At 34.6% G+C, this 12,848-nt stretch overlaps 1 protein-coding gene across 14 annotated transcripts in view; it reads left to right on the forward strand.

Annotated features, from left to right (window-relative positions):
• IKZF2 (IKAROS family zinc finger 2) overlaps positions 1 to 12,848 on the forward strand; it is a 163,313-nt gene that overhangs the window by 103,504 nt on the left and 46,961 nt on the right. For 12 of the 14 annotated variants that reach the window (XM_060623403.3, XM_060623397.3, XM_060623405.3 and 9 more), the window contains 2 exons: positions 427 to 693; positions 7,225 to 7,392. In XM_060623403.3, coding sequence (XP_060479386.1) covers positions 427 to 693; positions 7,225 to 7,392 — 435 coding nt within the window. The remainder of the gene's footprint in view (positions 1 to 426; positions 694 to 7,224; positions 7,393 to 12,848) is intronic. The other 2 variants (XM_060623410.3, XM_060623411.3) reach the window with 1 other exon arrangement.

Here is a 12,848-nt window from a genome sequence, read left to right on the forward strand (position 1 = left end):
AACCTAATGTGAAGTATATTCATACAATCATATGATTGTTAAATTAAGAAGAGGCTGACTGCATGGCTCAGGGGGTTAAGCAATATCTCATCTTGTTTCTTGCAGAATCCTACCTGAGTCTCAAAAAGTAACAAGCTCAAAAGCCAATACCAGAATTCAAGACTTGCTTAAAAAATATATAAGTTAAAGAAAGAAATATATGCAGAAATAAAGTGTCATTCTGTTTTATGAACCATCTTTACTTTCATGCTAAAGTCACTAAAATATCTTAGAGCACAGTATGTGTGGACATTGCATTGGTGTTGGCACATGCAACATCTCCATCCATGTTAATATAATGGTACTGGGTGGAGAAGCAGTGTAGATAACAACACATAACCTGCATTTTAAATGTCTTCATTTCTCTCTCTCTCTCTCTCATTACAGCAAATTCAGTAAAACTAGAAATGCAGAGTGATGAAGAGTGTGACAGGAAACCCCTGAGCCGTGAAGATGAGATCAGGGGCCATGATGAAGGTAGCGGCCTAGAAGAACCCCTAATTGAGAGCAGCGAGGTGGCTGACAACAGGAAAGTCCAGGAGCTTCAAGGCGAGGGAGGAATCCGGCTTCCGAATGGTAAACTGAAATGTGACGTCTGTGGCATGGTTTGCATTGGGCCCAATGTGCTTATGGTACATAAAAGGAGTCACACTGGTAAGCAGCTGAAAGAATAACCTGATGACTGCCTGTGACATCTGATGTTGATATTACCTGACATCTATTCTCTTTCCTTTTTATTCAGGGGTGGCAGTGGTGAAACTACCTTTTCAGAATTCTGCTAGTATTGGATTGCTGAAAAGCAGAGAGTAGCCTGGGTCTTGACTTCCAGCCTTCAAATCTGAATAGCATATCAGAAAAGAAGTTTGGGATTCAGTTTCCACAGTTCTTAATATAGCAATAATATGATAAGGGTTCAAAAGGTATAGGAGAATCTCATTGTGTAACTTAATCTTTTTGTATTTCTATACATATTTTACCATACCCATGGGCAGGTAATATAGTTTGCTAGCTAAGAGTTTATACTATAAAATGGTACTCATGCATTTATATAGAGGTGGATCATTTTCACCTTATCTGGTTAACCTCTTGGAATACAATTTCCAATCAATCTTTGCCTACCATGGGTCCCTGTATTAGGGAGATACTTTCCCTGGTTCAAGGTGTTACCATCTTCCTGTGATACTTCTTTTATTATAACTCCTGCGAAGAGATATGTAGGGTGTAGTATAGTATAGCTAGAGTGGTGAGTATGCTGGCAGGAATGTGCAATCATGGAATAGGGTAAGGAAAGAGACCTCGGATTAATTTAATATATACTTTTTGACATTTGTGTAATGTAAAAAACACCTAAATGAGGAGAAGGCTTTATTTAAATCTCTCTATAAATTCTTTGGCAAAATGAAAAAAAAAATTTAATTAAAAAAATGAGATTATGTTAAGAAAATCAGACAGTTAACTCTTAAAAAAAGTTTTAAGTTCATATGAAAATTGTTATAAAGATAATGATACCTTTAGCTATAATGCCAAGTAGTATTATATAGCAAAATATTAATCACTAATACTCAGAATTTTTAAATATGGTACTCTCTGGAAGAGACATAAATCATAATGAAGTTGGTTTAAAAGATTTATTTCTAAGTAATCAATTTAATTAGTAGTTGCTTAAAATATGAAAGATACAAGATACACTGAAGTCTTTCTAGTCCAAATCTCTCATTTACACATGAAGAAAGTGAAGCCCCAAATAGTCAAATGATCTGTCCATTATCTCTTATGTGGTTATGACGCTAGAACCAAAGTTTCCTGATGCCCAGACTGGTTTTGTTCAAATATACCAAGCTCAGTATCTTCAATGCACCAACATTTTCTGATGAGATATGACCCTAAGGCTGATACCTTAAAATTTATAGTAAGAAGTTACACATTAAAATCAGTGTTATCTTAATCAGAATCATCAGCTTTGGAACCTGTACCCTTATTCCAACTATACAGTTACATGTTTAGTTTTTGTTTTGATTTTAATTTCCTTTTTAAATGGCATATTTTAAAAATATTTATATTACTAGTGCAAATGTTTTTTACCTTAATTGAAAAAAATTTCTTCCCAGGGCGCCTGTGTGGCCCTGTCAGTTAATCCAACTTTGGCTCAGGTCATGATCTTGCGGTTCATGAGTTCAAGCCCCACATTGGGCTCTGTGCTGATGACTCAGAGCCTGGAGCCTGCTTCAGATTCTGTGTCTCCCTTTCCCTCTGCCCCTCCCCTGCTTGCACTCTGTCTCTCTCTCAAAAATAAATAAACATTCAATTAAAAAAAAATTCTCCTAGGAAAGTTAAAAGATCAGGTTTGATATTTGATAATAAAAATATGAAAAGTCTATAAAATAATGAGTCTTCTTTTCTTCTATGCTCATTAAGTAATGTTAATTGCAGTTCTAAAAGAAGAGTTCTACATAGTTATTATGTATTCATTATCTCACAGTGATTATATTGAGGAAGATAACACCCATTCCAATGTGTAACTTTCCCCTTCTAGCAACATATAAACAAAATTAGTATAATGACTTTTCATTTGAATTGCATATAGTGTGCATTTTAAGGCTGAAAAGTACACTAACAACAACTTTTTTGTAAGATTTCTAATAAGCCTTTTATGGTCTGAGTCAAGGAAATTTGAAGAACCTGAGTATGCTCTATTGAGTATTTGGGTTAATCAATGTTTCACTGTATCTGCAGTGATTGTCATGAGGATTGTTGGTTTGTAAACACAAAAGTAGTTTCATACCTACTCTACTGTTCATTTGATATTTACTACTATAGCAGCATTGAATTATTTTGATTCTGAAAATCCTGAAATTGACATGGAAAATGTTTTTAGTTATACAGATTTCTGGAAGGTCTATGAATATGGGATTCACTCAACTATCAAAGGCAAGGAGAATGGGCAAAATGGCTATTTAAAGTCCTCTTGCAACTCAGTGAACTTTTATTGTTAATAAATGTTTATTGGAGTATTGTAAACATTATACTTCCCTCAGATCTGGAAAGTTTTTGTTAAAGTTAATAGCCATTCTTAGAGGAGCCTGGGATACCTGCCACACATTGTTGACCTTAAAATTGTGATGTATCTTTACATTTACTATGTTTATATGTATTTCTGATGACCCAGTTTATACATCTGAATGGGTCATGACACTTTCAACTCCATTTTAATACTATTCTAGAACAGAAAGTCTATTTGTGAATTTTAATTTAAACTAGATTGAAAAAATGTGGTCAGGATCTAGTCATTAACCAAATGTTTTCTCATTAATACCATGAACTACTGTCTTCATTCTAGAACTTCCCCCTGTTACCAATTATTTACAGCTAGTATAAAAGGCATGGTCTTAAATTTTTAGAAAGCCTTTAGGAAACATGTTTGTGTGTTTAGCTCATAGAATATCTAATATAAAATTGATAGTGAAAAAAGCTACACAACCACCCAGTTTACTAAAATGACATGGAGTATCATATCTAATTCACTTCTTCTTCTTTCTCTTTCATACTCTACTAAAGTACCAATTCCAGTGTCTTACAAATGGCTTTGTGTTATTTCATTGGTATTGCTACTTTAGTAGGTAATCAGGTAATATTGTCATCGGATACTCCAGGCACTCTTCACTGGGATATAGGCAGAAGAAGTAGGGGTAGTAAATCAATTCATGCACAAACATGAATTGATGCGGACATTACAAATACAGTCTATCCTTAACTTTGCCCTTCTTTGGGGTAGAGTATTCCCAACTTTGTAACTTAAGTTTTAAGCACACTATTTTGTACATTGTAGCTTTGTGGAACCATTCTCTTGCTCCAAGGCCCTCTCAACAGGTGCTTGGGATTTTTCATATTTGTAGGTAGTTGTTCCATCCAACACGGAACACCCTCTTTCTTTGATTTACGAAAGCAAATTGATGCATGTATATTTGTATTTCAATTGGATATTTAAACACAGATCTAGAAATATGTGTTTATGAAAGTATATAAAATATTGAAATATAATTTCAATAGATAATAGATAACTTCATTCTGGGAATAACCACAAAAAGGTCCTTGAGTAGATTAGATTAAAAAACAAACAAAAAAACAAAACAAGAAGCAGATTGAGAATGGAAATGAATGATAGCATGGCTACATATTAATTGTTCTCCTGGATTCAGAGTTGTTAATCCAGACTTTTGTGCCCACCCCATGGGGGAATTAGTTATCACAGATACAGTAGCCTACTTGATTTTTTCAATTGAATTACTATATAGTGAATTCAGTAAATTTGTGATGTTTTCCTGAAGTTTGCGTTTATTTATATTTGAAGAACATGATTAATATATTTTCAGACAAAGTCTAAACTAATTCTAAAAGGACTAGTTGATTCAGTCTATTATTACAGAAAGAGCAAATTATTTAAAAAATAATTGAGATGTGTTGTTTCAAGTAATACGCAATATGGGTAGCTAAGTGAACCTTTTACTTAAATATCAGATCATTTTCCACATATCTCATAATCCCTATTCAAGACTTAATTCATGTAAAGCGGATTATTTCTAAAAGCTTCATCCAATTGAAATAAAAGTGAATTATTATCATTGCCCTTTTCCTCTTATCACAAATGGGAACATGACTTGTTACCTTCATCATGCCTTTCTTTATTTCCCATGGCCATAGAATATAGTTAGCAAATGCTTCCCATGTAAGACTTACATACTCAGCAACAGACAATATTTCCTGATATACCTAGACCTCTTTTTATTTCTCTGACCCCTTTAAGGATGATCATATAAATTCAGAAATAATTCTTACTAAAAATATTTGAAGATATCTGGAATATTTTGTAAATGTAAAAATGAAATTATCCTGTCATGCATTAGTCTCATATACTCAATTAGATGAATTTTAAAATTCTTTTTAAAGATAGTTATTGTTTTATTTATTTTTCTTTTTTGATTAGTATTACTTGGAATGACAAATTCAGTAGTCTAAATTAGGAATTTTTAAATATTTCACTTGTAAGAGGCTTAATGAAAATCTAAGTTAGCATGTTTGAGGAGTATATTCTAAAGGCAAACATGATTTCAAATGTTTTTGTTTACCAAACTAATTTAATTCATTTTAAAGTTATGGCATACTAATTTGTTACTTGCCTGGAAGACCCTACATAGAGAGATTTCAAAAGTAAAATCAAATATTTGGAGTGAAAAGTATAATTTCCATTTGCTATTTTCCTATGGTATAAAAATTTTTACAGAGAAATTGCCTCTTTCTTTTTTATTAGTAATTCCGTGGCAGGGGTGGGTAGTAGAAAATCCTGATTTTAAAAACCTATGGACTGCTATTTCATTGAAAAAAATGTCAATGAATTAAATTGTGTGTGTGTGTGTGTGTGTGTGTGTGTGTGTGCGCGCGCGCGCGTGTGTGTAAAGATGTACCAATTTTAGATTTATTTTAAAACTTTTATTAGTGATGTGAGACTTCATACAAGAGGTTTCTTGGTAAAGTATTTCTCCTTTAAGCAGTATTTAGCATTGATTTAATTGTCAGTTTTATCAAATGAACCAAAAAAATGAAATAAGATAAAATTTAAGGTAACCATAACATAAATTATTTTCACTTAACACACCAGCACAAGGACTTTTTCATAAATTAGCTCAGAAGATCTCCAGATTTTGTAAGAAAAACCTTAACCCTTGCTACACAAACACAGATTATATATATATTTTTTTCCCTTGGTATATATCATAAAAAGTTCCAAGATGAGCAAGTAGTAAGGAATTTCAGATAACACCTGATGTATCACTCAATGTCTTTAGGTATTATAACAAATCTATATGATAGAATATGCAGTGGCAGCTGCAAGAAAATGGCCAAAATTTATCTTTATGTCTCCTACCTTTCTTTAATAAAAAGAATCACTGAATTTGCATTAAAGGCCTCACCCAAATATTGAGGTTTCCTTATTCACTATTTACAAATGTTTCAGTTAAAGATATAAAACATGACAATTCAGTATAAATTTTTAGGTATTAAAATTATAATCTTCATCTAACCTCAAATGCAGAAATAGTACAGTTAAACCAAAAGTGAATTGTTTTTTTTTAACTTTCTGTTCTAAACTTTGAGCTTTACTACTTTGTACTATTTATGTACTAATTTTTGTAATTTATTTCATGAATATCTTTAGAGACTGGCAAACTTAAAATAGCATTTTCTTCATGGTTTGACCGTACTTGCCAATTTTACTCCTTCCTCAACTGCATTTTTATGTTCAGTGACATTTGTGACAACCAGTTGACCCAATAGACTAAACTGATAATTCTGGCTTGAACAGTTTTATAGTGGTATCCAGTAATAGGAGAAAAGAGAGAAAAGATTTCTATAAAATTATTTTCACAACAAAATTATACAGGAAATGTCTGGATTAATAATTTTCTTTGGATTTTCACTGTTTATATCAGAAATTTTTCCAAAGCTTTCACTGTTAGTGACTAGGAGAATCGAGAGACCTGGGGCCTGGGTGAAGCTTTAGAGATTTTGTGATAATGAGCTTTGTTAACCTGGTTCATTCATTGAACTTTTTTGGCCCCCTGGTAATAAATCATCAGCTAAATGAAAGAGTTACACTAAAGATCCCCTCCAGGCCAAACTAAAATTTCTGTAACTTTAAAAGAGATAGTGTGGCACAACAGAGCAAGATTTTGTTGTCCAACTAAGCAAGATTCAGTTATCAGTTTGAGTACTTTTTAGCTCTGTGACTATAATCAGATGCTTTGATACTTGAACTTCAGGTTCTTCATTTGTAAATTGAAATTATAGATACCTAATTAGAAATATAAGGATTGAAACATTCTCTGTAAAGCAACTAGTAAAGTCAGTAAAGTGATGGCACTTAGTTGTTCAATCAGTGGTCAGTGCTATTGCTGATTCTTTTGAGTCAGTGACAGGAATCCTGTAAAATTTATATAAAGAGAGAGAGCGGTGCTTGGCCTGAAGTTTAAGGCTTTAGTATTAGCAAATTTTAGTTAGATAAAGGTTTAGAAGACCTACAGGGGAGAATATTCTCAGCACAGAGAACCTAGCACCAATTAGTAGTCTACAGCAAATTGGTCACTTGCGTATAACCTACTTGATCTTTTCTACCTCTTTTCCTTTTGGCAGGTGAACGTCCCTTCCACTGTAACCAGTGTGGAGCTTCTTTTACTCAGAAGGGAAACCTTTTGAGACACATAAAGTTACACTCTGGAGAGAAGCCGTTCAAATGTCCTTTTTGTAGCTATGCCTGTAGAAGAAGGGACGCCCTCACAGGACACCTCAGGACCCACTCTGGTAAGTGTCACTGACTCTTTGAGAAGAAAGCTAAAATACGAGAATTCAGCAAAGTGTTAAAGAATGATGCAGAGTAATTTATAGCTTTGGTATATGGCTAGGAATTATCTAGACAATATTTTTATTTGTGTACACTGAGTAACTGATAAATCTTGCAAGTTGCATATGGCCCTTCCTTTTTTAGACTCGTAGACTTGGCAAAAAGGAACACTGTCAACTGAAAAGTCTCTTATTTTAAGCCATTGAAGTAAGGAAACAAGTGTTCTATGGATTTTCTGTGATTTTTAATTTTATAATTATTAAGTCAGTATAATTAATAATTTATAACATAAGTTAATGTATAATTTATTCTGTAATTATGGTTAATCCAGGATAATAGAAAATCTAGTAAAATATCATAGTTACATACTGATATCACCATAGAGGAGATGAAAGCTGTGATATTTTTCAACTGATATAGTGCCCAGTCTGGGAGTGGGAAATCAAACATCACTATTTTTAAACTTGAAAATATTATGCTCATTAGCAAATTGGCTGTGGAGTATTTTATATTTCATTTAAACGCTCCTTGTTTCTTTAACTCTCAAAATACAGTCATTGGATTTTCTCTGAAACATTTGTCTGCTTCATAAATCATCATTAGAAAATCTAGAGTAAGTGTGATATTTTTAAAATGCTAGAATATAGTACATAAAAGAGAAAGAATGATTAGAAATCTGAATGAATCTCATTTGACTTTTAGCATGAATTGCCATAACCAAGAAGTTAAAGGCGGAAAATTAATATAGAGTACTCTCCAGCCAGTTTTATATCCTTCTGTCCATAATGACATATTAAAATTTAATTTTAATATGAAGATATGATGGAAGTGATATTTTCATCTACATTGACAAATTGTATTAGAGAGTGCTGTGGATTGTGAGGTAATACTTGTATTACCTGTTTTTACATTTTTTCCTATTAATCCTTAAGGCCTTATTTTTTAACATGAATGTGAAATGTATAAAACTAATTTAGATATTAACTTGTCAATGTGGAGCAGTTGTAGAAAAATGAAATTAATTCAAGCATTAAAACAAAATATTTTAAGTATATATAGTTACTTGCCTCCCTGACTCATAGCAATTCCCTTATTTCCAACCATGACATTTTATATTTTAAATTATGCTATGAAAATTACATCTTTATTATAAAAATTATTCTTTATTGAAAGAATGTTAAGATGTGACAGTAACTTCCTTTAGCTAGCCATGTACTCTGGATTATTAAAGTATTACTGAGCTGACCACAGATTATATAAAACATAGCTTTGCATGAACATTAGCTGTTACATGAAGTTGAAGCAAAAATACAACTTTAAGCATCTATTTCATTCTTAACAAAATTGTGTTGCTTTTAATAATCATGGTTTAATGTACACATGTTACTTTACCTGGGATTGCTATATTATCCTTAGAAGGTTTAATGCCTTCAGCGCTCAAGAAGGATTTCAATACTCACCTTAATTTGTGTTGCCTTGATATCCTTTTTGTTCTTTTAACACATCCATCCCTGTGGGTGGTGTTTAAGAAGACACTTTGGTTTTTGTTTCTATTGAGCTGGGCAGTTTCAATCAGCATCTTTTTGCAAATTAGTCATGACTCATCTAGGGGTTCCTGACTGGTGCCTAATGAAGTGAGGGATGAAAAAGGTGTCACTCCAAAAGTAGGCCATTCCAATTGGCTTTTACCAGGCCAGACACGACATTTCTTACATGGTTCTGTGTAATTATAAATTGTGTGTGTGTAAAGTGAAGCTGTTTCTGTGAAATCGTATATTCTGTAAATAAATATATTGCCTCTTTGAGGTTCAAAAAAAATAAAGACATGGACCCATAGCGGCAATCATACTGATTTTACAAATTGGTATACAAAGTCATGATTTTGTAGATATATAAACAGACTCAAAGTGGCTAATTAAGGAGAGCTTAATGGAGTAATGAGGGGGGTGTCATCCAGCTACTGCCTCATCAATGGGTGACATGAATTCAGTTATACTTCCAACTGTAACCTAAAATATTTGCCAATGTTTTTTTATATACAGTGTAAAACATAGCTGCTAAAGTCCATGCTTCTCTAATTGTTCAGAAAGTTCAAATTGATCATTGTAGCTTTCTTATTCTACTACCAATTCCACCTTCCCCTTAAGCTTACCCTGTTTTGTAGCACCTGGGCTAGACAGGATTCTTTATCTGATGAATGACCCAAATCTTAATTTCTACAAATACTGAGTATTTGATGGTCCTGTTTTCCTGGGACTACTGCAGTTTTCCAGTAACCAGGATTATTGGGCACATTTTTTAAAAAGAGGTGCCCCATTGAATCTCTTGAGTTCCAAACATAGCAACAACCCCAAATCATCTTGGTAATCTGGAAAAGTTACCAACCAATAGTCCACTTCTCTCCCTGTTACTTTAGCAGCTTGAGATGCCCCCAAATAGCCAGGGAGTAGTCCAATATGACCGACTCAGAGCTCTGATCCATGGTGGAAACATTCTTCCTTTGGGTACCTAGCACATACATCAGAACAATATACCCAAACATGCCTCCTTCTTCATGATGACAGGTGCAAAGTGCAGCCATTTGCATTTATTACAGAAGATCAAATTCAATATGTGTAGACCACTAAACCCATAAAATTTCACTAATGCTGCTAGTCTCTGAACTTTCTATGGCAATTATCTATTCTCTAGCATATATCTTACTGAGGCATCTCAGGTATTTACTACTTCCTGCTCACCATGTCCAGTCAGTACCATGAATGTAATGTTCCAACTTGATGTTCTGTGGGATGTCAAGATGAACAAGATTTCTTTGCACTGTATTATAGCAAAGAGGAGAGTTGACCTAGCCTGAAGCTAAGATAATAAAAGTATGCTGTCCCTGCAATGTGAAGGCACATTGCTTCAGATTATCTTTGTTGATAAGGAATTATTTTTCAAAGAAATTGTTAAGTCACTACCTCCATACCTGGTATCAGGGGCTATGTTAATATGCGCCAATAAAGGTATTACAGCTAGAACTGCATCGGTAGTTGGCTCTTGATGTGATTAAGTCTACATTCATCCACAGAACCATCTTACAGTATAAACCATCATTAGCCCAATAAACAGTATAAATGAGTGTGTGTAGGAATCCCTACCCAACATCTTTCAGTTTTAGTTTACTGTCTTGGGAGAGATATAAGTCTAAGGCTATGATCTCCCATGTGGTATCCACCAGCTACTTGTGGCTGTTAAGCACCTAAATATGGTTGTCTAGGTCTTGCAGGCAAATGATGATGAAATGTTGAAATGATTTTTTGATTAAATAAAGTCTTTTAAAATTAATGCCAACTTTTTAAAATGTGGCCACTAGAAAATTTGAAATTACACGTGTGACTCATATTTGCACCATACAGCATTGTTCTCAGCTTTTGGTAATAGCCCTGGGTCAGGGAACCAACATAAGAATCCTGTCCATTGCATGGGGCTTCTGAGTGGCTCAGTTGGTTAAGTGTCTGACTCTGGATTTTGGCTCAGGTCATGATCTCACAGTTCGTGAATTTGAGTCCTACACTTGGGCTCTGTGCTGGCAGTGTGGAGCCTGCTTGCAATTCTTATTCTCTCCCCCTCTTTTTCTGCCCCCTCCCTGATTTCTCTCTCAAAATAAATAAATAAACTTAAAAAAAAAAACCACAGTTCTTCCTATTGCTTAATTTATTTGTTCTCACAATACTGTAAGATGGACTTGGGTAAAGTCTACATATTTATCTTGACCTCCATATGCACCCCGCTTTGAACTGGTGGACCATAATGGCATTTGGAGTTCTAGAGATTAATGTCAGCTCAGAGCTATTTCTAATAGCACTAACTGATAATATGTGGTAAGACTTGTTATTTCCCTCTTCCTAGTGCATAGTCACCATCATAAATGGCCATGGTGATTCTGGAATGACTTAGAAGAAGATTCATAGCATATATCCATGGCCGGGTGTCAGGATCTTTTCCAAAAGGGACTGTCTTCATCTAATTATGTGACTTTGGGCTATGAATACAATAGGCTTAGATCTAGGCACTGGATAAGAGATCATGAATCCCACCATGGCTATGCAAGTTCAGTTTTTGCCCATAAGACCTAGACATTTTCTGCATAAGTTGGTTAGCAGCTTGGTAGTCTAACCATTTATTTCATTCTTGGGGACTCCATAATTGATTAGCCATTGCCCTAGGACCCTATGGCACAAAACATCATGATTATCACCCCATCCCTATGGTTTGTTAAGGTAATTGCACCTTCCTGATATTTGTTCCTAACATAGAGCCTCGACCACTCTGAGGTCACACATACATTTAAATCAGGGAGCTCAGTTCTATTTACAATATCTATCATTGTTCTCCCCAGATAAGGGAAGACAGTTAACATAAGCTTTTTTTGTTTTAAAGAGATAGAGACAGAGCACGAGCAGGGAAGGGGCAGAGAGAGAGGGAGACACAGAATCTGAAGCAGGCTCTAGGGTCTGAGCTGTCAGCGCAGAGCCCAACACTGGGCTCGAACTCATGAACCATGAGATCGTGACCTGAGCTGAAGTTGGATGCTCAACCAACTGAGCCACCCAGGCTCCCCCGGTTACCATAAGCTTTTGAAGCATGTGGCTTCTTTCCTTACCAGAGTAGTTCTTTGGTGAAGGGAATGCTCCACACGTGCTTTCAGAAGTATGTTAGCAGCACACTGAACAGGGTGGTTCATAATTGATCTTTTCCATTATTCTTACTTATTTGAGCTTTTGTTCTTCTTCCTCTTTGCTATGCCAAGAAAATTGTGGCATTTCAACTTTTTACAAACAAACCATCATTGAATCAAGAATTCAATTAACTAGTCACTCCTACTTGCTCAAGGCAATGTATTAAGTCCCAAATCCCAGGTGAATACATATATTTGATAAATTTGGCCCTAGATAATCTAGCATTTTGGTTCATCTTCCTGATATAAAACCTTTAGTATCAATTCATTCCCTTACATGCTAACTGGACTCCTGTTGATACAAATTGGTAGTTTTGCAGTTCTTTCAGTGTATAGGCTGTCACCTGGATCAAGCCTTGATTTTGGTTATATTAGGATCTAACTTACTATGAGACGAGGGGCAATGAGAGGTAATAGGAATGAGTCCTTAAAAGAATTGCCATTCTCTGATTGGGTCCTTGCCTCCGCTAAAGCAATTAAAAGTCCCTTACTATGGGATAGCTGATTTATAGGAACATTGGTTTCCTTAGAAGGCAGTGTGGGAAGTGAGGATTGTGTCTTCCAGCAAGGATGGTTTGGGAGTGTTTGGGGGTTCAACATTCTGAGCCTTAGTATTTGATCAGATAGTACCATCCCATGTTTCACTAGTCCATTACCAAGACCAAGTTGTATTGGTATTGCCCATTTTACTTACTA

Source organism: Panthera onca, chromosome C1, assembly GCF_046562875.1.
Source record: "Panthera onca isolate mPanOnc1 chromosome C1, mPanOnc1 haplotype 2, whole genome shotgun sequence".
NCBI classification, from domain to species: Eukaryota; Metazoa; Chordata; class Mammalia; order Carnivora; family Felidae; genus Panthera; species Panthera onca.